We start from the raw sequence: 27,771 nt of genomic DNA, 5'->3' as shown, positions 1-27,771 counted from the left end.
AAATTATAACTATCTGTATTTTCTAAGGCTATAATTATTTTGTATTATTTGCATAATACAAACCTTTGAAAGCAAAAGCTTTTTATTTATTTTTTTAGTTGAAGCATAGTTGATTTACAATGTTATGTTAGTTTCAGATGTACAGCACAGTGATTTAGTTATACATATATACATTCTTTTTCATATTGTTTTCCCTTACAGGTTATTACAAAATATTGAGTATAGTTTCCTGTGCTATACAGTAGGTCCTTGTTCATTATCTATTTTACATATAGTAGTGTATATATGTTAATCCCATCCTCCTAATTTATCCCTCCACCCCAGCAAAAGCTTTTTAAAGAAATATTTAATGAATTTAACGGTAGGCCCAAAACAGAGGTAGTGGTCATAATCTCAACCAGACACCTAAAATAAATATACAATCTAAATAATCAAGAGTATTTGCTCTAAACATGCTATCTAAGGACAAGTCCTCTTAAGGACTGATTGCTGTACCTCTGCCTCTCTCATAAAATCATTCATTCTAGGAGTTGCCACTGGTACAGAGGATATAACAACAAATCTGGTCATCTATAAAATGGGGACAATTCCTGTCTCACAGAACTGTTTAAGAATTAAACGAATTAGGGCTTCCCTGGTGGCAGAGTGGTTAACAATCTGTCTGCCAATGCAGGGGACATGGGTTCGAGCCCTGGTCCAGGAAGATCCCACATGCCTCGAAGCAACTAAGCACATGTGCCACAACTACTGAGCCTGCGCTCTAGAGCCCGTGAGCCACAACTACTGAGCCCATGTGCCACAACTACTGAGCCTGCGCCCTAGAGCAACGAGAAGCCACCGCAGTGAGAAGCCCGTGCACCACAACGAAGAGTAGCCCCCGCTCCCCACAACGAGAAAGCCCACGCGCAGCAACGAAGACCCAACGCAGCCAAAAATAAATAAATTTTTAAAAAAAGAATCAAACGAATTAATAGATAAAGCCCTTGGAACACGGGGACCTAAGCACTACATAAGCATTAGCTATTATTATATTTACGGTATTGCTATCCCAATGAGGTAAGAAAGGGTGGGAGAGAAGGAAATGATTCTGAGAAAAGTATTATACAAGAGCTAAAATGGAGGTGAGCAAACAATGCCGAGGCCCACAGTCCAGGCCGTAGGGTTAAGTCTTGTGGTCAGCGGCTCATGGCCAGAACTACCTGTTGGACAGGAGTCAGCGGTCCAGAGTTGGGCCCTGGTGTTCAGGAGGCAGCGCCCAGTCCTTGGGTCATTCACTTCCCTCTCTCGCGATAAAATTAGGGCCTGGAGGCCCAGGGTGGGAGAAGGGCCCGGACCGCCTTCTCCACCCTCCACATTTCCTCAGTTTGCGGAGCGCGGGACGGGCGGCCGACATAGCTTTGGCCTAACGGGGGTAAGTAGTGACTGGACTGCCGCTGGGTGTGCGAACTACGCTTCCCACCATGCAATGGGTCAAGAGGGGCTTCCGGTCTCCCCCGGCGCCTCGCAGGTTCAGCTGGGAGTTTTCATTGACTTCCGAGCCACTCTGGCTCAGAGGAGCTCAGGTCCCCTCTAGGCCCCTCCCCTTTCTGAGGAGGGGTGACCTCGCGGAGTCCCGCGAGCTGCTTCCTTCTTCCCCTCTCATTGGTCCAGCCTAGCTGCCATTCCTGTGCGAGGAGGAGAACTGGTTACTGATTGGTGGATTCCGTTTGGCGCCAACTAGGAAAGGGAGGGCGGGGCATTGGCAGGCCCTAGTGAGCAGCTATTACCGCGAAAGGCCACCTCGGCAGCGACAGCGCGGGAGGGAGGTGAAGGTCGGCCTGGTTTCCAGCACTCCCGGGCTGGGCAAGAGAGTGAAAGAAGAGTGAAGAGAGTGTGAGACCGGGCCGTGGCCTCGCGGTCTAGCCGCTCTCCCTCCTAGACCTGCCCCGCTTGTTTGGATTTAATCTTCAGGTTGCCGGCGCCCGCCCGCCGGCCTCGCGGAGTGAGGGGAAGCGCTCGCGCCTGTGTCTGGCGCCTGCCGAGTCCGGACACCCGCCCGTCCTCTTCGCTTGCCCGCGGCAGCCGCGTCCCTGAACCGTGGGGTCGTGTTTGTGTTTGACCCGCGGGCGCCGGCAGTGGGGCGCGCGGCCGAGGCCAGTGCCGGCGGGGCGGGGCGGGCGCGGCAGAGGCGGAGGAAGAGGGAGCAGAATCCCTGGGAGGCAGGGCGCCGCCATGGAACTGGGCCCGGAGCCCCCGCACCGCCGCCGCCTGCTCTTCGCCTGCAGCCCCCCTCCCGCACCGCAGCCCGTCGTGAAGGCGCTGTTCAGCACGCCAGCCGCCGGGGGCCTGTCGCCTGTCACCAGCCTGACGGTCACCATGGACCAGCTGCAGGGACTGGGCAGGTGAGGAGGGACCGAAGAGCGGTGCCTCAGGCCGCTGGCCTCCCAGACGGCTTTCGGGTAGATCGGGCCGGGAAACCGGCCGGGAGAAGAGCGAGACCTGCCTGTCCGCCGCTTGGGGGCGGCCCCACCGGCGGGGGCCCGCCATGTGCACCCGCGCCACCCCCCCAGGCCGAATGTTGGGCGGGAGAGGCCGTTCGGACCCTCTAGGGCCGCCCTCAGCCCCGAGCCGGGCCCGGTAGGGGGTGGGTCTGCCCCGACTCCCCACCTTCGCCACCCCTTTCGGATTGCCCTGTGCTCTTCTGTCCCTATTCCAGGAAGCTCTTTGAAATCTCCCTCCACGCGGGAAGAGCAGGCCCTCCTAGGCGCTCACTTCCACCCTTTGCTGAGCCACCTCGTAGGAGCTTAGTATCCTGTGAGCTTTGTTTCCTTTTCAGCAAAGGGACGTGGCATTTTCTTTCCTGGCGTTTGCAAAATCGTCGCAATCCCTCGCTCCGTGCACCTTCCTGATGTCCACCCCGATGCTTTCCTAAGACCAGGTCTTTTTATTCAACTTTCCATGCCACAAATTTCCCTGCTGTTTTCCTTATTGCAAAAAATGCATCCCACCGTTTTTCTGGTGAAACTGCTTTCTCTTCAATCTTGGACGTCACATTTTCTAAATAAGCACATGTCTTTTCCAATCTCTGAAAAGCAGGAACTTGTCCTATTCACCCCTGCTCCTAGCTCAGTACCTAGAACACATGCTCTCATTTCAGGAAATACTCCAATAGTCTTCTTTGTCGTCCTGTCCTATAGTGTGACCCAGACCATGCTAACCCACTCTTTTCTCATCTCCTTTTATGCTCAAGTGCTAACTGGGTGTTCTGGGTGGCCAAGTGTTCTGTGGTGTGGTCTGAAAGTAATGATGGTTGATGGCAGCATGGCAACTTGCCATGTCATGGCCTGTCTCCTGTATGTAACCTTTTAATTATGTCCTAGAGCTATAGAGAGTGTTACTTTTCTTGGTTTCAGTGAGTATGAACAGCCCCTGGAGGTGAGGAATAGCTGTCTGCAGAGAATGGGCTCCTCCGAATCAACTGATTCAGGTATTCTTTTAGTCTTAAACATTTTTATCATGTGTCTGCCGTGTGGGAAGCAATACTTGGAATTTGCTGAAATGTGCGCTTTCACCTAGAAACTTAGTTTGGTGAGTTGAGATAGTAAACAGAAAAGTCCGGCATTGAGTTACAAACACCCTTAACAACAGTACAAAGGAGCCCCTGTGGCAGTTTATGAAGAGAAGAAACGTGTCAAGTGGCCACAGGGAGGTGGTTTGTGCTTGGTGTTGAGGATGAGTAATAGTGTGAAATTAACCATACCACTCTACAGGGCATTCAGGAAATCTTATTGGTTAAAATGCTGAGTCAATTATTGGATATATAATGAAATTATTTCAGTGAGCCTGCTATGGAGAAACTGTGCCAGTGCATTTTATTGTAATCCATAAGTTCATGTTACTGCAAGGTATATTTGCACAGATGCTTTAGGTTAGGGAACTGCAAGAGCAAAAGTCTTAAAATGTAGGCTTCTTAAGAACCAGGGATAGGATTGTGGCAGTTTGGCAAGGGAGAATGTCAGGAGCAGTAACACCTAACTTCCTGTACGATTATTTAGACATCGTGGAGGAAAGGTGTGCGCTAGGCAGGCCCTGGTGGCTCTGGGCCATGCTGAGCAGTGTCTCCTCTATTCTGCTGCCGTTGGTGAGTTGAGCACCTCACTTTATGTTATTTTGTTGAAGGCAATAAATACTTGCCTTGCTTGTCAGAGAACATAATTGTATTTTCCAACCCACTGAGTTGTGCATATGATCTGACAGGATATAAGATATTTGAAACCAAAACTATTCCAGAAAACAGGTACCTATTCTTTCCGTGGTTGGAACTCACAGAAAGTTAGCCTGGGTAACCTCTATCTGAATAACGAAGCAATCATGAGGTTTGGTTTAGGAACTTTTTTTTATTTTGATTGAAGTATAGTTGATTTACAATGTTGTGTTAGTTTCTGGTGTACAGCAAAGTGATTTAGTTATACATATATATAGTTCTTTTTCATTATAGGTTATTACAAGATATTGAATATATATCGTTCCCTGTGCTATACAGTAGGACCTTGGTGTTTATCTATTTTATATGTAGTAGTTTGTATCTGCTAATCCCAAACTCCTAATTTATCCCCTCCACCTCCTCCTTTCCCCCTTTGGTAACATAAATTTGTTTTCTACATCTGTGAGTCTGTTTCTGTTTTGTAAATAAGTCACGAGGTTTGGTTTAATTCACTCTCCTCAAATCCTGTTTTCCATGATGCTATTTGCAAGTAGGAAAGGATGAGTAGATATACTATGAAAATATTTAGACTTTTACAAAAGTTTTGGCAATCATGGAGACTCAACTTCAATTCTGTCAAAAGTCCAAGCCATGAGCCTTTGTTGATGGCCTTAAAGAAACAGTACTAGTAGTTTTATTTATTTATTTCAATGACAAAGTGGTGCATCATGTGTTAAATCCTGAGAGGTGTTTTGTTTGTTTGAATTTCCCACAGGCTTCTGTCTGGATTCTCCTGGGCCCTTGGATAGTAAAGAAAAGTACGTATTCACTGCTTTTAAATATTTGTGTTTAGAAAAACTTTATTTATTTATTTTTTTTGTGGTACGCGGGCCTCTCACTGTTGTGGCCTCTCCCGTTGCGGAGCACAGGCTCTGGAAGCTCAGGCCCAGTGGCCATGGCTCACGGGCCCAACCACTCCGTGGCATGTGGGATCCTCCCGGACCGGGGCCCGACCCCGTGTCCCCTGCATCGGCAGGCAGCCTCTCAACCACTGTGCCACCAGAGAAGCCCTAGAACGTGTATATTTTAAGAGAAGACCTGGGCTTGCTTTTTTCACTAGAAGCCCAGCGGTGGAGATGCTTATGAGAACAGGACAGCTTCAGAAATCTATTTTTCCATCTTGCCTAAAATGGGAATGTTTGACTCTCCCCTCACCCCACCAAACTATAGGTTTGCATCTGCTAATATGTATACCTCTTTACTTGCTTTATTCTCATTATTTACTTTCTGATTTCATTACAGCCTTGAAAATCCCATGAGGAGAATAAATTCTCTGCCTGTAAGTTAGTTCCCTTGTTTATTTTGAGCCAATACCTATTATCTGCCCCTTAGCTACCAGTATAACCTTGATAGTAGACCTTAATTTATACAGACTGCTTTTCCTTACTTTGTCTCATAAACATTCAAAACACTCTACCTAAAGCAACTTCAATAATGGCTACCTCTTGAGGGCTTTTTCTTCCATCTCTAACTATTAGAGTTTTATCCAACCAGGAAGGGGGTTCTTTTTATGTAAGTGATGTTATTTTGGGGTTGATTTGGTACCTAAGTCCTTGCTGAGAGGGCTGTAGACGTTGTGAAGTTAGGTGTAAATCCATGTAGTGGGAACTTCTATCTTGTGTTCTCTCAAGGTGGAGCCCTAGGCACATTTACTGGTTACCCACTGCAGTGTATGAGGGGCTAGGTCTCCCCAACCCACCACCACCATATGTTTTTTCTTTTAGAACTGAGTTTCCATTGAATTTTCATTTATGTACCCTAATTCCTCTTTTCACTTTAATAGCAGAAGCTCTTGGGGTGTAGCCCAGCTCTGAAGAGGAGCCATTCTGATTCTCTTGACCATGATGTCTTTCAGCTAATTGACCAGGATGAGAACAAGGAAAACGTGAGTGTGGCGTTAATCTACTCACCTGGGGGCACAGGTCAAACCCACAAGTGTTCATGGCTTATGGAGAAGTAGCTGGGCTGGCTGCTTCCTGGGAGACTAAACCTTCACCAAAGTCATGATGGTCTTTGGAGTCAGAAAAACTTAGATTTGAATCCTACTGCTTGCTGGCTGTGACCTTGGCTTTTTTTTAGCCTTCTTTGTTTCTTTGTGAAATAGGAGTAACAGTCCCTTGTAGGATTATTGTGGGAATTAAATAAGGATAATGTAGATAAAGCATTTCAAATGGTTCCTGGCAGGTAGGAGTTGCTCAGAAGGTAGCTCTGAGTAGGAATTATATCCATGAACACTTTATCTGGAAGGGTCTGGCCAGGCCTTCCTTGCCTCTTTGTGCTGACCCTGGGATGAGTTAGAAGTTTAGGGAAATGCTTCTTGACAGTATTTGAAAGAACAGAGCCAACAAGTCCCAGGGGATCTCAGAGTAACTGAAATGGTAGCTTAGAAGGTGAGTTGGGGTGGTGCAGCCAAAAGTCCAAGAACGTCCTGGCCTGGCTTTTCTCACACCTGGCGGGGCCCCTTGCACAGAGTAGGCACCAAAAGAGTTCAGTGAATCAGCTCAGCTTTCCCAGTCTTCTTTCTCACTGTATTTCCATATCTATTTATTTCCATATCATACTTCTTATAATCTTCCAGACTTAATACTTCCAGAACCTACTGCTTCCATGAACTCTCCCAGTGATTCCTTTGGCAACTTGCAAGATGTCCTGAGGGAGATACAGAAATGAGTTCCTGCCTTGAGTGCTTAGAACACTACGTCTCCCTCTGTGTAGTACATTTAACCAAACAGTCTAATGCTATTGTACTCATGCCTGGTCTCTCTCCCCACAACCCCAGGTTGGCTTCTCCCAGGGTTGCCTGCTTAGAGCTTCATTCTGGAGGGGAAACAGCATAGGTTAAAGAGCTCTTGCTCTGGAGTTGTCCAGTCGGGTTATGAAGCCAGATCTTCGGCACATCACTTAACCTATGGGCCTAGTTTCATCATCTCTAAAGTGGGGATGATCGGATGGATAAATGAGCTAATGCACTGAAAGCACTGTATGGGCATGTAAATACTCTGTGATGTTAGCTGTGCTTAACAAGTTCTTCAGTGGATATTTTAGGGTAGGGGAATTATTAGTGCTATTAAACTTTAAGTAAATGAAATCATACAGTATGTATTCTATCACTTCTGGCTTTCACTCAACATTATGTGAGATTCATCCAAGTGGTTGAATAAACCAGAACGGTTTTTGGTTTTTTTTTCTCGTTTTATTGAGAAATAATTGACATTTATCACTGTAAAGTTAAGGCATACAGTATGATGGCTTGATTTACATGTATTGTGAAATGATTACCACAGTAGGTTCAACTAACATCCATCTTCTCATATAGATACAATAAAAGGAAAAGAAAGGAAAAGGGGAAACTTTTCTCCTTGTGATGAGGACTCCTAGGATTTACTCTCTTATCATCCAGAAGTGTTAGCTATAGTCATTATGTTGTCGTTAGTTTTTTTCCCCATTGCTTTTAGTATGGAAAGCAGTAACTTTGTTTTCCACTTAATTATCTCCTATTGGTAGGAAGAAGATGGAAAATATAAAGCCCTCTTTTAAGTTTAGACTGAAAAGTTTTTATTCCTATTCAATTATATTGAAATGAAATTGCTTTCGATTTTAGAAAGTTTTTTTTATTTGCGATACGCGGGCCTCTCACTGTTGTGGCTTCTCCCGTTGCGGAGCAACAGGCTCTGGACGCGCAGGCTCAGCGGCCATGGCTCACGGGCGCAGCCGCTCCGCGGCATGTGGGATCTTCCCAGCCCGGGGCATGAACCTGTGTCCCCCGCATCGGCAGGCAGACTCTCAACCACTGTGCCACCAGGGAAGCCCTAGAAAGTTTTTTTTTTTAATTGAAGTATAGTTGATAGACAGTTGTTGATTTAGTTTTTAACTTATAGTGTTTTGTGTACCTGGCAGATACGCATGTGTTTATTAGGAAATAAAGTGTTTGCGGTAAGAGAAAAAAGTGCTGTATTAGAAGTTAGCTTTTGACAGAATCTTTGAAATTCTTAATTACACAGATCCAGTATTGGAATTAGATCAGAAATGGGTTTGGAGGCAGGTGATCAATACCCACTCCCTTGCTTGTTTCCTGAAGCTATAGTTGAGACCCTAGAGCTGGTTTTCATAGACAGTGGATGATGTCTCAATTTATACCGTCTTGCAGGAAGCCTTTGAGTTTAAGAAGCCAGTAAGACCTGCATCTCGAGGTTGCCTGCATGCTCATGGACTGCAGGAGGGTAAAGATCTCTTCACACAGAGGCAGAACTCTGCCCCAGCTCGGATGGTATGTGCTCTGGCTTTCATAGTCCTGGGAGTTTCTGATGGGAAGAGATGAAAGCACCCTCTTTAACCTAGAGTTGAAGCAGTAGCTCTTGCTGTCTTTACCTTGACTTTGTTTTTTGAAACTAGACTCACATTTTTCGTGTTTCTGCTGTGTCTGGAGAGCAGACAGGCAGAAGCAGAAGTGAGAGGTGATATGTTTGAAATATTGGACTTGAGCAAGGAATATTTGACCTTGTCAATTATGGGAATTCTGCAGGCGTCCTGGGTCATTCTTCTGAATGTATGTATGGTGGGATTGTATGTCTTACTTCAAACTTGTCTTTTACGATGCGTCCTGAATGCTGAGAGGTACTTCCCAGAATGATTTTGTTTGAAGAGAGCACTTGTCTTCTTCCAAACTTGGTTTATTAAGAACTATTATGTATACCAGTGAACCCATTGCCTATCAGGCTACTTGACAGTATTTGGGGCCACTTGTCCCACAGTTACTTACTTGCCAGAGACTGTCATTACTTCCTAATTTCCTGCTGATGATCTGACAGATAGCTATGGACTAGAGAGGCCCAGCTTGACAAAATGACCACATTTGGTTTCCAGGTTTTCCTGGGAACTTGCATCTGAAAATACAGCTTTCCAGTCTGGCTTAAGGTCTGAGGTTCAGGTTCAGCTAGTATCACTACTCTGTCTAGCATTTGCACAAAGCAATTTATGTTCTCCTGTCTTTAATCTTCATAAGCCTGTGAAGTAGCTGGAATTACCCCACTTTACAGATTGGGAAAGTATGGTCAGGGAGGTTGGGTGATTTGCCAAAGGACACAGATAAATGAAGACCAGAATTAAACAGTCTGCTGATTCCCAAGTACACAGTAACCCTCTGAGAGCTGGGTATCCAAAACTAAATATCTCTAGTGTACACCTGAAGAACACAGCACCAGGGTTTCCTGTAATCACTTGGCCATCCCTAATTGTAGGTGCTGAGGGTACAAACTGAAAGAAAGCCAGTGCTAAGCGCAATGGTTTGGCTTTTGATCATGTCAGAGGGTATTTCTTTCTTTCTTTCTTTTAAAAATATTTATTTATTCATTTGGCTGCATTGGGTCTTAGTTGAGGCATGTAGTATCTTTGTTGTGGCATGTGGGATCTTTTGTTGCGGTACATGGGGCTTCTCTCTAGTTGTGGCATGCGGGCTCAGTATTTGCAGCACACAGACTCTCTAGTTGTGGCACGTGGGCTCTCTAGTTGTGGTAAACGGGCTCCAGAGTGTGCGAGCTCAGTAGTTGTAGCACGCGAGCTCTCTAGTTATGGCACGCGGGCTCTAGAGCGTACGGGGTTAGTTGCCCTGTGGCATGTGGGATCTTAGTTCCCGGACCAGGGATTGGGCCTGAGTCCCCTGCATTAGAAGGCGGATTCTTAACCACTGGACCACCAGGGAAGTCCCAGAGGGTAGTTCTTTTGTATCCTTGCTTTTAGTCTTTAAGCACCATCTATATTTCCTCATAATGGCTCCTTGGTGTAGGAATCATGGAGGAAGAATTAGGTCCTGTCCAGAGATTGTCATTTTCTATAGCATATCTGCACCTGGGAACGCCAGAAGCTGGGTTACAGAAATTGGTATTATACCATAGGGTGAGCCTTCAGTGGGTGCTGCCCCATGATAGAGTTACCTGCTCCTAGGCTCTGCTGGCTGAAAAACTGCCAGTGTGCCCAGGGTGTGCTCAGGTACCCTTGTGGAGGATGAGAGGCAACCCAGAACTTGTTTTATATTGTGAAGCAAAGCTAGTGCCTGAACCAGAGTAGGCCAGCTGCAGAGAGGACCCCTAGGTGAGGTATCTACTCAGAAAACCAGAGGGAAGCTTGAGGATTAATGCATTCATACCCCAAAGAGATTCGTTGCTATGGGAGAGAAAAAAATCTATCTCTGAACTTTTTTCCTGGCTTTGGGAAGTGCCTGGAAAAGAAATAATTCATTATCATCAATGTTTTTATTAGCAGTGTTTATCTCTAGATGGTAGATTTTTGAGTGGTTTTTATAAATTTTCTATACTAAATATATATTCATTTTATAATGGGGGTTTTACCTGAAAAACAAGATAGTGTTGCTTAATGAGATATACTCTATATTTTGACTCCAGGAATGGTCTCTCTTAGGGAGAGTATAGTGGGGAGAAAAGCTTGGGCTTTGTGGTCAAACAGGTGAGCTGTGTGACCTTGGTAACCTCTCTTAAGCATTGGTTTCCTGATTCGTTAAATAAAAAGAACAGGATTAACTACCCTTAGTGTATTGTGAGGCTTAAATGGGATTATACATAAAAGGTTATATCCTAGTGTCTAGCACAAGTAATTCCTCAGTTAAAAGTGAGCAACTGTCATTTAAATTCCAGTTCCAAGTCTAGGATGGACTTTCTTTGTTGAGGCATGCGGGATCTTTTGTTGCAGCTCGCAGGCTTCTCTCTAGTTGCAGCACATGGGCTCCAGAGCACGTGGGCTCTGTAGTTGGCGACACGTGGGCTCTCTAGTTGTGGCGTTCTGGCTTAGTTGCCCCATGGCATGTGGGATCTTAGTTCCTCAACCAGGGATCGAACCTGTGTCCCCTGCATTGGAAGGTGGATTCTTAACCACTGGACCACCAGAGAAGTCCCTAGGATGGACTTTCTAGAACTTTCTTGACTTTATATCCCTCTGTCAGAACTGGAGTTACAGAAGCATTCTCTAGTCCATTCTGTGGTTTCCATAGAGACTTGGTATCTTCTCACCCTTCCTCATTTTAGCAGATTATCACTTTGTCACAACCCCCATGCTGATCCCTGTTCACCAATTATGATCCTCAGAAAAAACAAACCTTGCCCTTCACAAGAGGCTAGCCCCAGATCTCACTGTAAGGTGAATTGCTCCTGGGGAGTGTTCTTTGTGAAGGCTACTTGGCCTGACTCTACTCAGAACTGTGTGTGGACATCAATTCATTTATAATCTTAGGTTTCATTTTCCTTTGATTAGAGCTGCTAAAACTTCTTACAAAAAATATAATATGTTTTCCTCATAAAAACTAGTGACCCATCCAAGGAAGTCAAAGCTAATTATTTATTAACAAGCCATGAATTCTGTCTTGTAGCTTTCCTCAAATGAAAGAGATGGCAGTGAACCAGGGCATTTCACTCCTTTTTTTATGCCCCACTCCCCTGTGACTGCCACTTTGTCTGATGAGGATGATGGCTTCATGGATCTTCTCGATGGAGAGAATCTGAAGGTACTATGTGTGTGTGTTTTCCCATCCATTTTACTGACTACCCTGGAGAGAAGTCATCTGAAAAGGAACAGTGATCCCCCAACTGGCGGATATTTTTATTCATTTGTTGGGAATTTATTGAGACTCTGCTTCTAGCCTGATTAAATCCTATGGAGGAGTTCAAAAGAAGACACTGATGTGATTCTTCTTACCCTGAAGGAGCTGACAATCCATTTTTCTGGCAAGAGATATGAATCAGGAACAGTGGAAGAATAGCTGCCACGTGGCGTAAAGCTGAGGAGAACAGGGTGCCTCCTCACGGTCCCTCAGGGGCATACCTTTAGCTATGCTCAGATAACGGGACTGTTAAGTGTTACTCTTTTCTGACCTTAAAATGTTGGGGACGGGGAAGGGGGTGAACATTAGAATGCTTCCTATCCAGGTCTTTCTGGTATTCTGCAGGAAGAATTCTAAAGCATTTAAATTAATGTTGTCTCTGCTGGACCTTTGTGACGCAGTTTTTCTTTGTTTAGAATGATGAAGAGACCCCGTCCTGCATGGCAAGCCTCTGGACAGCTCCCCTTGTCATGAGAAGAACTACAAACCTGGTAAGTCCCAGTGTGTCTAGAGGGAGCCACAGGAATCAAAATTGTTTCTTTTGAGATTCTGTGGTTGGGTCTATGGGCCTTTCCCTTGACTGGTCGCTAGTGTTTCCTGGTGTTAATGCACGCTGTTTTTTCAAGTTTGTTTGGAGTTGTTTTTGTTTTTGTTTTTGTCCTCATTGGAGTGTGAGGAAGTCTGGGTAATATAAAATGCATGCAGTTCTTGTTTTTATAATTTCTAGTTCATCTCAACTGTTCTTGGTCAGTTAATGTCTTTTCTATACAACTCTGACCTCTCTATTAACTTCTTTAAGATCACTGGATAGTGCTGGAAAATATCTGCTAAACTGAATTTAAGAGACTCAGTTATTCTCAAACTCTGTCAGATTTGGTATCAGCTTAGATTTTAACTGACAGCTTCGTGGGTGAGCAGTTTGTATCTGACAAGGAATTTGATCTCAGGCAGCAGGAATAGAAAGACTTCTGCTACAGGTACCATCTGTACCCACCCAGCCGATGGCTCTGTAGCAGATAGCGCTATCCTTCCTTAGGAGTGTTGACTAGAGAACCCTGGCCCAGAACAGAAAAAGGAGATGTTAGCCCTGCCCTGTTCTGATGGGGAAGGAGAGGACACACTGGACTACCGTATTGTTTTACTTTCCACAGCTGAGAGAATGTGGAGAGACTGGAGCACATTCAGAGAACACCCAGTAGAAGGAGGAGACTCAGACTGTGATAGATATTATGGACTGGTTGAATAAGTTAGGACAGAAAGGCTTCATTTGAAGAGGAATTAATTAGTCTTTTTTTTTTTGGCCTCGCTGCACGGCTCGCAAGATCTTAGTTCCCCAACCAGGGATTGAAAGCGCCGAATCCTAACCACTAGACTGCCAGGGAATTCCCTGAAAAAACCTTCTCAATCTGAAGCCTTTAGTCTGAAGACTGTTTACTTTTTTGTTGTTGTTTGTTTATTACTTTTTTATATCATTCTCATTTATTTACATTCCTTAGCATCAGCACACTTGGCAAACAACAGTAACTCACAAAATCTCTCTCTCTCTCTCTGTCTCTGTCTCTCTCTCTCTATCTACATATATATATATATATATATTTTTTTTTAAATACCCACCTATCTATATAGACTGTAGGCTTCTGTTTCCATCAGGGACACTTTCAAACAGTCAGACGCAAGGCTGTGCCTGTACAGGAACATATCCTCATTTATGCAAACACCTAGGGAAAGTGAGATAGTATCACAATACAAATACAGTTACACACCCTTAGGTATACATATAAATTGATAAGTATATGTGTGTGTATATATATATATATATATATATTTTGTGTGTGTGTGTGGTACGCGGGCCTCTCACTGTTGTGGCCTTTTCCGTCACGGAGCACAGGCTCCGGACGTGCAGGCTCAGCGGCCATGGCTCACAGGCCCAGCTGCTCTGCGTCATGTGGGATCTTCCCGGACCGGGGCACGAACCCGTGTCCCCTGCATTGGCAGGTGGACTCTCAACCACTGTGCCACCAGGGAAGCCCTGATAAGTATATTTTTAAGTATCAGTGTCCCTGAACTATAAATATGGAACAAATGAACTATAGTCTTGAAGCCACTTACACATTATAGTAGATTAATGTGCAAAGCTCTGAGGGAATAGGCTACCCCAGTACAAATGTTATGATGAAATTTACTAGGTCCTTTTGAAAGACAAAATTATATACAGTGTGAGAATGCTTAGGAAATGGCTATCAGTTTTATAAGTTGGATTTAAAAATCATGAATAGTATGTGTGGGCCCTTCACAGTGGGGGGTTTCCTTTCACAAACATAGTAGACTCACAATTGCCAGGGGCTGAGTTGGAACTGGGGTTTCTGCCCTTGAGGAGTTTACAGTTCCTCTGAGATCCTATTGAAAGCAGTAAGCCCTCTTCCCAAAAATGCTTCCAGCTCTCTTAGGTAAAAAACAAAAACAAGACAAAACTGACCTTGCTTTTCTGAACAACATACTGTTAAAATAAACTTCAGAAAAATAAGGGGAAAATCCTTGGTCTCTAGGAGAGCCAGTGTGGGAGTGACACACTTGCTGGGTGACTATCAGGAACATTTCAAAGAAGAGGCAACACTGAAATTTTAGTATCAGCTTGAAAGGGAGTGGTTTACAGGGTATGAAAGGGCATTCAGCACAGAAGGAAAAGCCCTGCCAAGGAACACTGAGTTGTGAACGGGCTGAGATGAGTTTAGAGAGCTGAAGTCAGACTGTCTTTACCCCTAGTCAGGTGGGCTGCCCTCAGACTCTGAGAAATTAGTCTTTAAAAGATCAAGTACTATAGCACATCTTCGTGTATTTCCTTTGGCTTTGTAAGTCTTGAGTTAAAATGCTCTGGTACAGGGATTCCCTGGTGGCGCAGTGGTTGAGAATCCACCTGCCGATGCAGGGGACATGGGTTCGTGCCCTGGTCTGGGAAGATCCTACATGCCGCGGAGCGGCTGGGCCCATGAGCCATGGCCGCTGAGCCTGCGTGTCCAGAGCCTGTGCTCCGCAACGGGAGATGCCAAAACAGTGAGAGGCCTGCGTACCACAAAAAAAAAAAAAAAAAAAAAAGCTTTGGTACAATCCAGAAAGAAAACAAACAAGTAGAGAGAAGGACTTTTGAACACAGTTTTGAAGGCACCCCTGCCCCCTGCAAACTTAGGCTCAACTCTATTTTACCACCTTAACTGGCTCTGATTTATAGTATAATCCAGCTACCGCACACCCTTCTGGATTAAGGTGGGCTGTTAAAGCCTGTTCAAGCTGTTCCAGCAAAGTGCAAGTAATAAACTAGAAGGGAAGAGGAAGCCAAAAATGTGTCCCTGGCTGGAAGGTAACAGTTATTTGACGCTTAGGACCCTGTGCAGACAGTAGGCTTTTGAGGGCATGGATAGTCTTCCTCATTTCCATATAATGTCAGCTTTAGAACATGTTCATTGAACACCAGGGACTTGGTGTCTACAATGTGCCAGGCACTAGATAAATGGACAGTGTCTGTTTCTTAATTTAGGATGGATCAATCTTCAACCATCCCAGGAAGTCCTTGATCTATTCTCTTTACCATTCAAGTGAGTGTATGTTAATGAAATACATTAAATGGGTCTCTTTCCCCCCCCACCCCCACCAAGGGCAATCGTTGCAAGCTGTTTGACTCCCCTTCCACGTGTAGCTCCACCATCCCGTCAACGTTGAAAAGACCAGACCGATCGCAAGAGGAGTCCCCACGTGGAAATAGGAAGCGGAGGAAGAGCGTGGCTGGGGCCAGTCCCGAAGAGGCAGCTAGTCCAAAGAAGCCCCAGGAGGTTAGTTATGCAGGTTCTTTTTTGCTCAAGGACTGTGATATTGTATCTTTCAGTTCTAAAATGTCCATTTGATTCTTTTTCTTTGCTGAGACTTGCTGTTCTTGTTTCTCATTTGTTTCAATCATGTTCATAATTGCCTGTTGAAGCATTTTTATAATGGCTACTTTAAAATCCTTGTCAGGCAATTCCAACGTCTGTTTCTGGTGTGGCTTTCTGTTGAGGCTTTCTGTTGATTATTGTTTCCTATTCAAGCTGAGATTTTCCTGGTTCTTGGTATGACAAGGGATTTTTCAGTTATATCTATATTCTTTGGATATTATGAGGCTATGTAACTCTTCTGTTTTAGCAGTCAGTCTTCTGGTACTGCAGGAAGGTGGGGATGGAAGTTCAGGTTCCCTTGATATGCCACCTAGGGTGGGGCAAGCCTCATGTTTGCTGGGCAGGATTGGGAGTTCAGGCTCCCTTCTAGGCCTCCTCAGACACCATCCCAGTGGAGTAGAGATTGGGACACTTAAGTACAGCTGGGCAGGGGTGGAAGTCTAAGCTCCCTACTTGTTGGGCCATGGAGTAGGGCCATAAATTTTTTTCCTTGATGTTAGTTTTAATTTTTCTTGTGTCCTGTTCTATGTAGATATATAAATTTCCCACTACTTTAGGTTTGTCTCACAACTTTGATTGTAGTGTTTTTCATTGTCAATTAGTTCTAGGTATTTTAGTTCTTTTATTTCCTTGTGATGAGAACTCTTAGGATTTATTCTCAACAACTTTCATATATACCATACAGCAGGCTTAACTGTAGTCATCATGTTGTACATTACATCCCTGGTACTTATTTATATTATAACTGGAAGTTTGTACGTTTTGACCACCTTCATCCAATCCCCCTCCCCCACTGCCTGCCTCTGGTAACCACAAATCTGATCTCTTTTTCTATGAGTTTGGTTTTTGTTTTGGTGGTTGTGGTGATGGTTTGTATTGTGTTTTTTAAGTTTTTTCATTCCCTATATAAGTGATGTCATATAGTTATTTGTCTTTCTCTGTCTGACTTACTTCAGTTTCACTTGGCATAATGCCCTCAAGGTCCATCCATGTTGTCGCAAATGGCAGGATTGCCTTCTTTTTGTATGGCTGAGTAATAATCCATTGTGTGTGTGTGTGTGTGTGTGTGTGTGTGTGTGTGTGTGTCACAACTTTGTTATCCATTCATCCGTCAATGAACACTTAGGTTATTTCCATTTCTTGAATATTATAAAGAATGCTGCTCTAAACATGGGGGTGCAGATATCTCTTTGACATAGTGTTTTCGTTTCCTTCTAATATATTCCCAGATGTGGGATTGTTGGCTCCTAGTTAGTTCTGTTTTTGATTTTTTTTTTTTCTTTTTTGTCTGCTTGCTGCACTGCACGGCAGGTGGGCTGTTAGTTCCTTGACCAGGGATCAAACCCATGCCCCCTGCATTGGAAGCGCAGATTCTTAACCACTAGACCTCCAGGGAAGTCCCTATTTTCAATTTTTTTGAGGAACGTCCATACTGTTTCCCATAGTGGCCATCCCACTTTACATTCCCACCAATATTGTACAAAGGTTCACTTTTCTTCACATCCTTGCCAACACTTGTTTCTTGTTTTGTTGTTGTTGTTGTTGTTTGTTTTTGGCATCACCATGGGGACTGCGGGATCTTAGTTCCTGACAAGGGATTGAACCCGGACCCCCAAAGTGAAAGTGTGGAGTCCTAACCACTGGACCGCCAGGGAGTTCCCTCTTTTTTTTTTCATTTTTATTTATTTACTTATGGCTCCGTTGGGTCTTTGTTGATGCGCGCAGGCTTTCTCTAGTTGCGTCGAGTGGGGGCTACTCTTCATTGTGGTGCTCGGGCTTCTCATTGCGGTAACTTCTCTTGTTGCAGAGCACAGGCTCTAGGCCCACAGGCTTCAGTAGTTGTGGCTCTCAGGCTCTAGAGCGCAGGCTTAGTAGTTGTGGCACATGGGCTTAGTTGCTCTGCGGCATGTGTGTTCTTCCCGGACCAGGGTTTGAACCCATGTACCCTGCACTGGCAGGCGGATTCTTAACCACTGCACCACCAGGGAAGTCCCCATCTTTTCTTTTCGATGATAGCCATTCTTATAGTCATGAAGTGATATCTCATTGTACAACAGTTTGATTTTCATTTCCCTAAACGATTAGTGATATTGATCATCTTTTCATGTACCTGTTGACCATTTGTGTATCTTTAGGGAAATGTGTATTCAGGTCCTTTGCCTACTTTTTAAAACCAGATTATTTTAAAGATGCAGACGTAGAGAATGGACTTGAGGACACGGGGAGGGGAAGGATAAGCTGGGATGTAGTGAGAGAGAAGCATTGACATATATACACTACCAAATGTAAAATAGATAGCTAGTGGGAAGCAGCTGTATAGCCCAGGGAGATCAGCTCGGTGCTTTGTGATCGCCTGGAGGGGTGGGATAGGGAGGGTAGGAGGGAGATGCAAGAGGGAGGGGATATGGGGATATATGTATACCTATAGCTGATTCACTTCGTTGTACAGCAGAAACTAACACAACATTATAAAGCAATTACACTCCAATAAAGACGTTAAAAAAAAGATTGTTTTTTCGCTATTAAGTTGTATGGATTCCTTATATATTTTGGATATTAACCCCTTATCAGATAATATATTTTGCAAATATTTTTTCCAATTCTATAGGTTGTCTTTGCATTTTGTTGATTTCTTTTAATGGGCAGAAGCTTTTTAGTTTGATGTAGTCTCAATTATTTTTTATTTTGTTGCTTGTGCCTTAGGGGTCAAATCTAAAAAAGTCATTGCCAAGACTCATGTCAAGGAGCTTTTTTCCTGTGTTTTCTTCTAGGAGTTTTATGGTTTCCTGTCTCACATTTAAGTCTTTAAGCCATTTCAAGTTATTTTTTGTGAGTAGTGTAAGATAGGGGTCTAATTTCATTCTTTCACATGTTTATATTCCGTTTTTCCAGCATGATTTATTATTGAGAAGACTGATCTTCTCTTCATTGAGCATTCTTGGCTCCCTTGTCAAATACTAGTTGATGGTATTTATACAATTTATTTTGTAAACATGCACTTTAACTTTTCTTGTGGACTTGCTGGGTCCTAGGCTAGGCATGTGTTTAGCTTTAGCAGACACTGCCATATAGCTTTCCAAAGTGGTTGTCCAGTCAGCCCTCCGTATCTGGGGGCTCCGCATCCATGGATTTAACCAACTTTGCAATGCATTCTTTTTTTTTTTTTTTTTTTGTGGTATGCAGGCCTCTCACCGTTGCGGCCTCTCCCGTTGCGGAGCACAGGCCCCGGACGCGCAGGCCCAGCGGCCGTGGCTCACGGTCCTAGCCGCTCCGCGGCATGTGGGATCTTCCCGGACCGGGGCACGAACCCGTGTCCCCTGCATCGGCAGGCGGACTCTCAACCACTGCGCCACCAGGGAAGCCCCTGCAATGTATTTTTACTGAGCACTAGCTGTACTACGTGTCATTTTATATGATCATCCTTGGGTGTCCTGAAACCAATCTCACAGATACCGAGGGTTGGCTGTACTCAGAACAGTGTGTGAGAGTTCCAGTTCTTCCACATCCTTACCAGTAGTATCCGGTGTTGTTCATCTCTTTAACTTTAACCATTCTGGTGAGTGTGTAGTATCTGATTTTGACTTGCATTTCCCTGATAGTTATTTTTCTTGGTCTTAGATTTTCTTCTCTATTACTCAGCCAAGTTTCTAGCCCATATTTCTATTGGGTTGTCTCTTATTTGTGGGAATGCTTTATATATTCAGAGATGAATATTTTATTGAGATGGATGCATATCTGCCCACTCTGGCTTGCCTGTTCTTACCTAATCTTGTTGTTTTGATGAACAGAATTTCTTGATTTTTTTTTTTTAAACATGTTTTAATTTATCAGTCTTTTTATGTTTCGTGTTTTTTGTGTACTGCTTAAGAAATCCTGCGACTTCCCTGGTGATCCAGTGGCTAGGACTCCACGTTCCCAATGCGGGGGGCCCAGGTTCGATCCTTGGTCAGGCAGCTAGATCCCACATGCCGCAGCCAAGAGTTTGCATGCCACAACTAAGACCTGGTGCAGCCAAATAAATAATATAAAATACACTAAGTGTATAAAAGAAATCCTTACTTCCCCACGATTAGCCCTTTTGATGTGTCCTTTGAAATATGAGTGCTTCCTTGCTACTAATGACAAAGTGTTCCAGGTTTATCTTGTACATTTCTTGTCCCAGCCTGGAGTCAATCAAAAAGCTCTGGTTTCTTTTAGTGGAAAATACAGTTGACCCTTGAACAACATGGGTTTGAACTGTAAGGTCCCCTTATACGCAGATTTTTTTCAATAAATACATACTGTGGTACTGCATGGTCTGTGGTTGGTTGAATTCGGGGATGTGAGATGGTGGCCCTAAACCCCGTGTTGTTCAGCGGTCAGCTGTATTATTTAGAGAGCACACTGACCTAAGGGCTACTTACTGCAACCCTGGAGCTTCTCAGTGGGTAGAACTAAGAAATACTTTTTTTAGACTTAGCCCTAATTTTAATCCTTCTTTTTTTTTTTTTTTAAAAAAAAAGGAAGTTTCAGAGCAGTTCAGTTAGAATTGAATTCAGTTCAAATAACAGTATACCTAGTCAGTAACCCATATTCTTTTTTTCACTCTAGATTCAGTCAAATAAGAAAGGTATCTTTTTGCTAAATATGAATGTTAACATTTCAGTCTCTTCTTCCTGACATATTCCAGGTGAATGTTTTCATAAGTTCTGTTCAGAAGCCTGGCCTCATTCTCCACCTTTGATTTGTTACAGATTCTACATCAGTCTTTATGCCTGGTGTCTTCCCCAAAAGGGACCATTGAGAATATTTTGGATAATGACCCAAGGGACCTTATAGGAGACTTCTCCAAGGTAATTGCACGCAGAACTGCTTTGTGATGCAGGATTGGCAGGGGGTACCTAAAATGCCCCCCTCAGCCTTCCTCCCTCCCTGAAGTGGTTCCTGGGGTTCCCCCCACCCCACCCCACCCCGCCAAGGGGACGCAGTTTGAAGTTTGTTTTAAGATAAGGAAACACACTCATGATCAGGTGTATCTCAGTCTCTGTGGGACTATAGACCTTACTGATGCTGGTCAGAGGTTTCAAGTAGGGAGCCACCCACCAGCTGCCTTGACACCAACCCAAAGACCAGGCTCTCTGGGAACTGTGTTTGTGATTATAAAAGCAGTACTGCGGAAAAGTGTAAAGAAGCAGAAATAAACCTCTAGCCTCACTGTATATAAGTCTGTATATCAAAAGGTCCTCTTAGAATGTCCAGGATTGAGACTAAATTTCTCCATTGTCCAGAGGAGCATGGCCCTAGAGGGAAAAGGCCCTCAGGGAGGTCCAGAGGATGGTCTGCTGATGGCCTCATACAGGTTGGCTGCCTTTGAGCTGTGGTGAAATGTGACACATTCCTGTGTCAGTAGTAGCTTGTTTAGCCACATATGACTTGAAGGTCCCCAGACCAGTCTTTTATGTATTAATGTAGCTAACATTTATGGAAACACTTATCATGTGTAAGGCAAAGATTCCAAAATGAGACACAGTTCCTTCCCTCAAAACACTTAACATACGGTCAGTAAGACATCATGCCACATAGACATGTACCACATTTATCACATGGTAGATTGAAGTAAACATCAGTACAGTGAAAGCAGCAGACTAAGAAATAAAAGGGTTGGGCTTCCCTGGTGGCACAGTGGTTGAGAGTCTGCCTGCCGATGCAGGGGACACGGGTTCGTGCCCCGGTCCGGGAAGATCCCACATGCCGCGGAGCGGCTGGGCCCGTGAGCCATGGCCGCTGAGCCTGCACGTCCGAAGTCTGTGCTCCGCAATGGGAGAGGCCACAACAGGGAGAGGCCTGCGTACCACAAAAATAACTAACTAAATAACTAAATAAATAAATAAGAAATAAAAGGGTTGTCTCAGTCTCAGCTAGGCGATTGGGGAAGGTTTGGATCTGGGCTAGATATTTCAACCAGGTGGGAGAAATAAGTGGATTAAAAATAGAAGACAACAGGGAGGGGGAAGGGTAAACTGGGACGAAGTGAGACAGTGGCATAGACTTATATATACTACGAAATGTAAAATAGATAGCTGGTGGGAAGCAGCTGCATAGCACAGGGAGATCAGCTTGGTGCTTTGTGACCACCTAGAGGGGTGGGATAGGGAGGGTGGGAGGGAGACGCAAGAGGGAGGGGATATGGGGATATACGTATACGTATAGCTGATTCACTTTGTTATACAGCAGAAATTAACACACCATTGTAAGGCAATTATACTCCAATAAAGATGTTAAAAAATAAATAAAATTTTTAAAAAATAGAAGACAGTTCTAGTCTGAAGGGAAGAGCAAGCCAAGACCTGGGTGTGGTGTATCCTTGCTGGTAGAAGCTTGCACCTGAATTGAAGCTGTGGTTGGTTGTGTTTGTCATAATGACCCCACACATGGCCACGGGATTGGGTGAGCACTTGACTCGGCCAGTCCGCCCTAGTGAGTAATTACTGATGTGCCCGTCCTTCTCCCTCAAGGCTGGGCCCAGCCTCACTCATTCCACCTCCAATGTCTAACACCATGCTGGACATAGCAGGTGCTCAGTAAACAGGGAAGTCATTCCTCTCTGTGTCCTTTATGTGCTGCACACAGTCTGGCTGCTGAGGTGAGGGTTCCTAACAAAAGCGGGAGAAAAAGGAAATCACCTGAGGTTTCTGTATTCAAGTCTGGCTTACTTGCTGGCTAACCTTGGACAAGGTACCTAGCTTTGACATATGGGAATGGGGATAATGTGCCTTATAAGTCTGTGTGAAAATTCAATGTCAGGATATTGATGAAGTGGCTAGACAAGTAACCAACATATTCTATTAGATTAATGTTTGTTTTTTTTTTTTTTTCAAGCTGACTCTTACCAGGAAGGCAAGCAATATAAAAATGTTGCATTTTTAAGCTTTTGGATTTGCTAAGTATTTCTCTCTCTCTCTCTCTTTCTCTCTCTTTTTTTTTAAGTGTTACCTCTTTCATACAGTTGCTGGAAAGCATCAGGATTTAAAATACATCTCTCCAGAAATTGTAAGTCATCCTTTTGGAACCTGCCACACATGGAATCTACGTGTTCCTGGCAGCCAGAGTTGATTCTCCTTGGCTCTCTCTCCACAGATAGCGTCTGTTTTGAGTGGCAAGTTTGCCAACCTCATTAAAGAGTTTGTTATCATTGACTGCCGATACCCATATGAATATGAGGGAGGCCACATCAAGGTATGGATTCCTGAGGCTTGTGGGCGAGCCCTGCTGTTGTGGGAGGCATAGCAGGAGCCCTGGACAGCATCTGTGATTTTTTTTTTTAAAGGCGGAGGTGACACCTGGCTGCTCATTATAATGCTCACATGCTGGTTATAAGAATTGTAAAAAGAAGCAGTGGGCGTGAAAGGCATTTGACTCCTGGTGCACTGAAAGAATGTTCCCTGGTCTGCACTAATCTCTACCACACTGTACGGCAACTGCTTCCTGTTCTGTCCCTCACACCATCACCATCACCATCACCATCACCATCAGGGACATTTCTAAATGGTACCCACTGACTTCTAAGCCATGCCTGGACATGAAGCCATGAGGAGAAGCCAGTCTCTGGCAACATGTCCCAGTCTGTGCCAAGCCTAATGATACCTCTTACATTTATAGTTGCCTGGTTAGTTGGGTGTTGGAACATACTTTCCCAGGAAGAAAGTAATTGGTTGTGCCCTTTTAATCTTTTAACCAATAATATAGTGTTGAAATACGGTAAGGAGGTACTTTAAATACAGTGTTAGTGTTTGCCACTGTCGTGGCCGTGAAAGTCCCGGGCATTCACAAATACCACTCATACAGTGCACACAGTCATAACAGAATTTGAGGTGCCCATTTGAAGACCAGTCTCGAAGAATCATTACTGCGAGTGTGAAACATGAGTCTCTTGGTGCCTTCACAGGGTGCAGTGAACTTGCACATGGAAGAGGAGGTTGAAGACTTCTTACTCAAGAAGCCCATCGTACCTACGGATGGCAAGCGTGTCATCGTGGTGTTCCACTGCGAGTTTTCTTCTGAGCGAGGCCCTCGCATGTGAGTGGGCTCCAGGGCATGGCCCCCATGGTGCTTCTGTGGGACCGCCTGTTGCACATCGAATGTCATTTCCATGCCTTAGCCTACACACATGGTGTGAAAATACCTAGTTTTGTAAAAGTATCAATTCACGTGTAACAGGTATTCTCTCAAATCCTTACCTGTTTTGCAGTCAGTTGATTTCATGAACAGCTTCCTGGAGTGTAGTTTATAGGCTGCCCTAACAGTTTCACAGTAGTCGTCGTGGAGGGCTTTCTGGCTTCCCCAGTCCAGCCTGTGACACAGGTGTTCCCTGTGCAACATCCCCCGAGGATCTGGCCTCTGCTTCATCACCCTCACTCCTGAGTTAGTCCTGGCTACTGCTGGGCATGGCCTACTGTCCAGCCTTCCTTTATATTGAATTAAACTCTGGCTCTTCCCAGTTTCCCCCACTGTCCTTATTTCTACCTATGGGGCTACTGTTCTCAGGTGACATCCTTCAGGTACAGTGTGGTTGCTCCTTATGCAAATGCCAGAAGAGTGTCATATCCTCTCTGCAAAACTTGATGTGATGCTCTTGAACACTTGTCAAATCCACGTTTGCAAAGGAGTGGATTATGTTACCTTCACGTTATTGCCACGTTAGAGTTTAAAAGAAATGCCCCTGCCCCCCCATCCCCACCCCTTATTAGTAAGAACTTCTGTTAGGGCTTTGGTGACTAAGGCCCTGTTATAATTTACTATAAAGATAAGTTTTATACCAAAATAAATGAAAGTATAATTACAATAAAATAACATCACTTCAGATTTAAAATAATACTCTGATGCTCTAACAACATCTTTCCACACTCTCACTAATGGTGACAGGACTGGTTCTGAAAATGTGGTCAGAAGTGAGTGGTGGTATTAAAAAGCTAGGGGGAGGGCCAAACAGCTGCCCATCTGTGCTAGTTCCCTTCAGAAAGGACTGCCAGCCTGGACGTGTCAGGGGCTATTGAGGCAATGAAGTTACAGCAGTGAGCAAACAGGACTGACCTGCCGCAGGGGAGGTCCCAGTGGAGAGACGGAAGATGGTTGTGACAAATGCTGAGCAAACAGGGACAGAGGTGGCAGGGAGCAGTGCAGCTTCACTAGGAGGTTCCAAGAGAGACTTTTCTCATGGGACTGGGTTCAAGTTCTTGTGCCACCTTTTTATTTGGAACCATTTCACGCTCAGAAAGAGTGCATGCTTCCCCTGATTTCATCGACTGATGATATTTTGCTGCATTTGCACACATATAACTACAGGAGTATACAGTACACTACACAATAGTCCATTTTAGTACAGGATGCAAGTAGGTGCCCTGAGACAGGAGCAAAGCTCAGAAGGAAGTAAGGGAGAGACACTGGTCGTGGAGGGTGGAGAATGCAGAGGGAAGCTGGCTGGGAAGCTGTCACCGAAGATTAGGTGCTGGTGGTGGCAGGGAAGATGCTGGGCAGAGATCAGTTGCTAGGGCTGTTTAACTTGAAAATTTGGGAAGAGACCATCTACCTGCCAATACGAGGCAGTGGCACTGGCTCTGAACACTATTCCTGAAGATAACAGGTGGCCAGGAAATCACAAGTCAACACTGATTGTTTCCAAGAATGAAGGTAAAGTTGGGGAGATGTGTGTAAGGAACACTGCTTTCACTGTGTAGAGCTAACCATGCTTTGGCTTTCCTTCCCCTTTATAGGTGCCGATATGTGAGAGAGAGAGATCGGCTTGGTAATGAGTACCCCAAACTCCATTACCCGGAGCTATATGTCCTGAAGGGCGGATATAAGGAGTTCTTCCTGAAATGCCAGGTAAGATGGACTCTCTGGAGGGCAGGGGCCGCCCCTGCACCCAGATGTCTGGTGGTCATGGGTGTTTCTTGCCAGGGGTCTGGGGATTTGCCCCGCACACAGAAGGGCCCTAGAACCTGCTGAGTAGAGCCTTGCAGCCCCCAGCAGGGAGGACGCAGGAGTGTGCTTATGAAGCAGGTGTGCCCTGACTTCGTCCTGTCTTCCCGCCAGTCTCACTGCGAGCCCCCCAGTTACCGGCCCATGCACCATGAGGACTTTAAAGAAGACCTGAAGAAGTTCCGCACCAAGAGCCGGACCTGGGCCGGGGAAAAGAGCAAGAGAGAGATGTATAGCCGTCTGAAGAAGCTCTGAGGGTCTCAGTGCCAGACAGCAACAGCCTGAGCCTCCCTCCCTACCCCCCTCCCCTCTTTGCTACAGAGAAACTGGAGCAAAGGGGCCAGCCATGTGACATTTGGAGAGAAGGCCTGAGGCTTCCATGTCTTAAACCTACCTCCCACTCTCCCAGGGTTGGAGCCCAGAGCATCCTGCTGGCTCTTCTGTCCCTGTAAGTTGTCCTCCTTCTGCAACAGGACGGTCTGCCAAGGCTGTCACGTGCCACAGCACAGTTCCAAGCACCAAGTCAAGATGTTCTGACTCCTCATCCCCCACAGCTGGATGAGCCGCCTGGGCCTCGTTGGGCAATGGCCTTCTCTCCTGAGGGGGGAGGGGTAGGAGAGTCCGAGTGGAGAGAAGACTCACAAATGCTGCTGGCCAAATACCAAAGACGGCCTGCAAAGGAAAGGTCTTTGTGGGATAACCCATATCATTAATTTATTCAACTTCATCAGTCACTTTCTTTTCTTTCTTTTTTTGTAATCAACTCCTGGAGACTTTTATTTAACTGCTTTAAGTTACAATACTGCCATCCTAGGTGGGGTTTTATCATCCCAGGGACTACCTCTGCCTTTAATTTTTAAAAAAAAAGAAAAAAGGAGGGGGAAGAAGGACATGAGTTGTGGGACAGAGAACTAGGCACTCTGTCACCCCCAGGAGGTGCTGCAGTACTGGGGCTGCTGCTATTAATATACAGCCAAGGACTGAGATACTGGTGGGAGCAGGCCCCAGACTCAGGCTTGGCTACAGGACATAAGCTAAACCTCCCAGACCTACCTCGAAGGCCCCTGAGATCTACTGGGGTGACCCTGCTCGCTGTGATGTTGCTTGTCTAGGAGTCACGGTCAGGAAAGCACTTGAGGCAGCTTCCATTGGGCCACCCCCAGGTCAGTGTTGGAACATGGTAGAGCAGGTATCCCAGTGTAGGCGGGCAGGGATGGGGGGCTCTGCCAGATAAGGGAAGGGAGTATATATTGAGTGTCTTTCTTCTATTACTCTGATACTCTTTGATTGCTTCTATTTTAATTTTTTAAAAATAGTCATTCTATGAGTCAAGGAGTATCAAATCAGTGTTGGCTGGGCCACCCAAGGTTGGGGAGAGGGGCTGGAAGCCCTGGGCATTAGAAGGGAGTGGGTGCTGGCAGAGATGACTATAGAATGTGTTTCTCAGGAGGCGGCGTGGTGGATTTTGCAGGTAAAACTTTGAGTTTATCATGTTTTAATTTGAGGGACAGGGAGAGATGGATCATCACCAGTTGCCCCTCATCTCATCCCACAGAAGTAGGGGTCTCAAAGGAACACCTCCCAAGGAGCTGGGGCTGAGTTGATTGATTCTAGACAGGCCTGTTTGGTTCCTGCTCATCCCCACCCTTAGGCGCTGGCTTCCTCACCATCTTTGCTCCATTGGGGTATAGTGAAGTTTTTCTTATATAGCAGATTCAGTCTCCCCTCTTGCCCTGGCTTCCTGTTCTGCAGGCAGGGAGAGAATCAGTGATACTGGAGATGACTGGTTGCTGTGTTATGGGTTTGAGTTGCATTTGACTATAAAACAATCTTGTTAGAAAAAGTATGTGGGGAGGAGGGGAGCAGGGGGAGAAGGCCTCTTCCCCCACACACATTGAGACACATCTTAATTAGTCTGTAATCTTGTTTGTAGGGATTCTGTTGGTTGAATGCCTGAAAAGGGAGGTGGGATGGCCTTCAGAATGTACCAGCTTAGTAACACTGGTAACCAACTGTTGCAGGCTCTGAAAATAAAAACAATC

General features: G+C 45.1%; 1 protein-coding gene across 1 annotated transcript; it reads left to right on the top strand.

The window, feature by feature from the left end:
* Window positions 1–2,132: 2,132 nt before the first annotated feature.
* Window positions 2,133–27,771, top strand: CDC25A (cell division cycle 25A). Its single transcript, XM_060022384.1, has 15 exons — window positions 2,133–2,381; window positions 3,393–3,466; window positions 4,959–5,001; window positions 5,486–5,522; window positions 6,027–6,128; window positions 8,391–8,510; window positions 11,619–11,753; window positions 12,266–12,340; window positions 15,500–15,673; window positions 20,506–20,604; window positions 22,739–22,801; window positions 22,889–22,987; window positions 23,697–23,827; window positions 25,522–25,633; window positions 25,844–27,771. Exons 1-15 carry the CDS (start codon window positions 2,212–2,214, stop codon window positions 25,982–25,984), a joined length of 1,575 nt encoding a protein of 524 aa, XP_059878367.1. The 5' UTR covers window positions 2,133–2,211; the 3' UTR covers window positions 25,985–27,771.

The sequence above is a fragment of the Delphinus delphis genome, chromosome 10 (genome assembly GCF_949987515.2).
Source record: "Delphinus delphis chromosome 10, mDelDel1.2, whole genome shotgun sequence".
Classification (NCBI taxonomy): Eukaryota; Metazoa; Chordata; class Mammalia; order Artiodactyla; family Delphinidae; genus Delphinus; species Delphinus delphis.
Note: the sequence above shows the minus strand (reverse complement) of the source record. Positions and strands in the feature narration are given on the sequence as shown.

Bases quoted from the DNA above. Each gene is read 5' to 3' on its own strand.
- CDC25A (XM_060022384.1), top strand. From the start codon at position 2,212: ATGGAACTGGGCCCGGAGCCCCCGCACCGCCGCCGCCTGCTCTTCGCC. The intron at 5,523-6,026 runs GTAAGTTAGTTC...TCACTTTAATAG, and splicing joins GGAGAATAAATTCTCTGCCT to CAGAAGCTCTTGGGGTGTAG. The intron at 12,341-15,499 runs GTAAGTCCCAGT...ACCCCCACCAAG, and splicing joins TGAGAAGAACTACAAACCTG to GGCAATCGTTGCAAGCTGTT.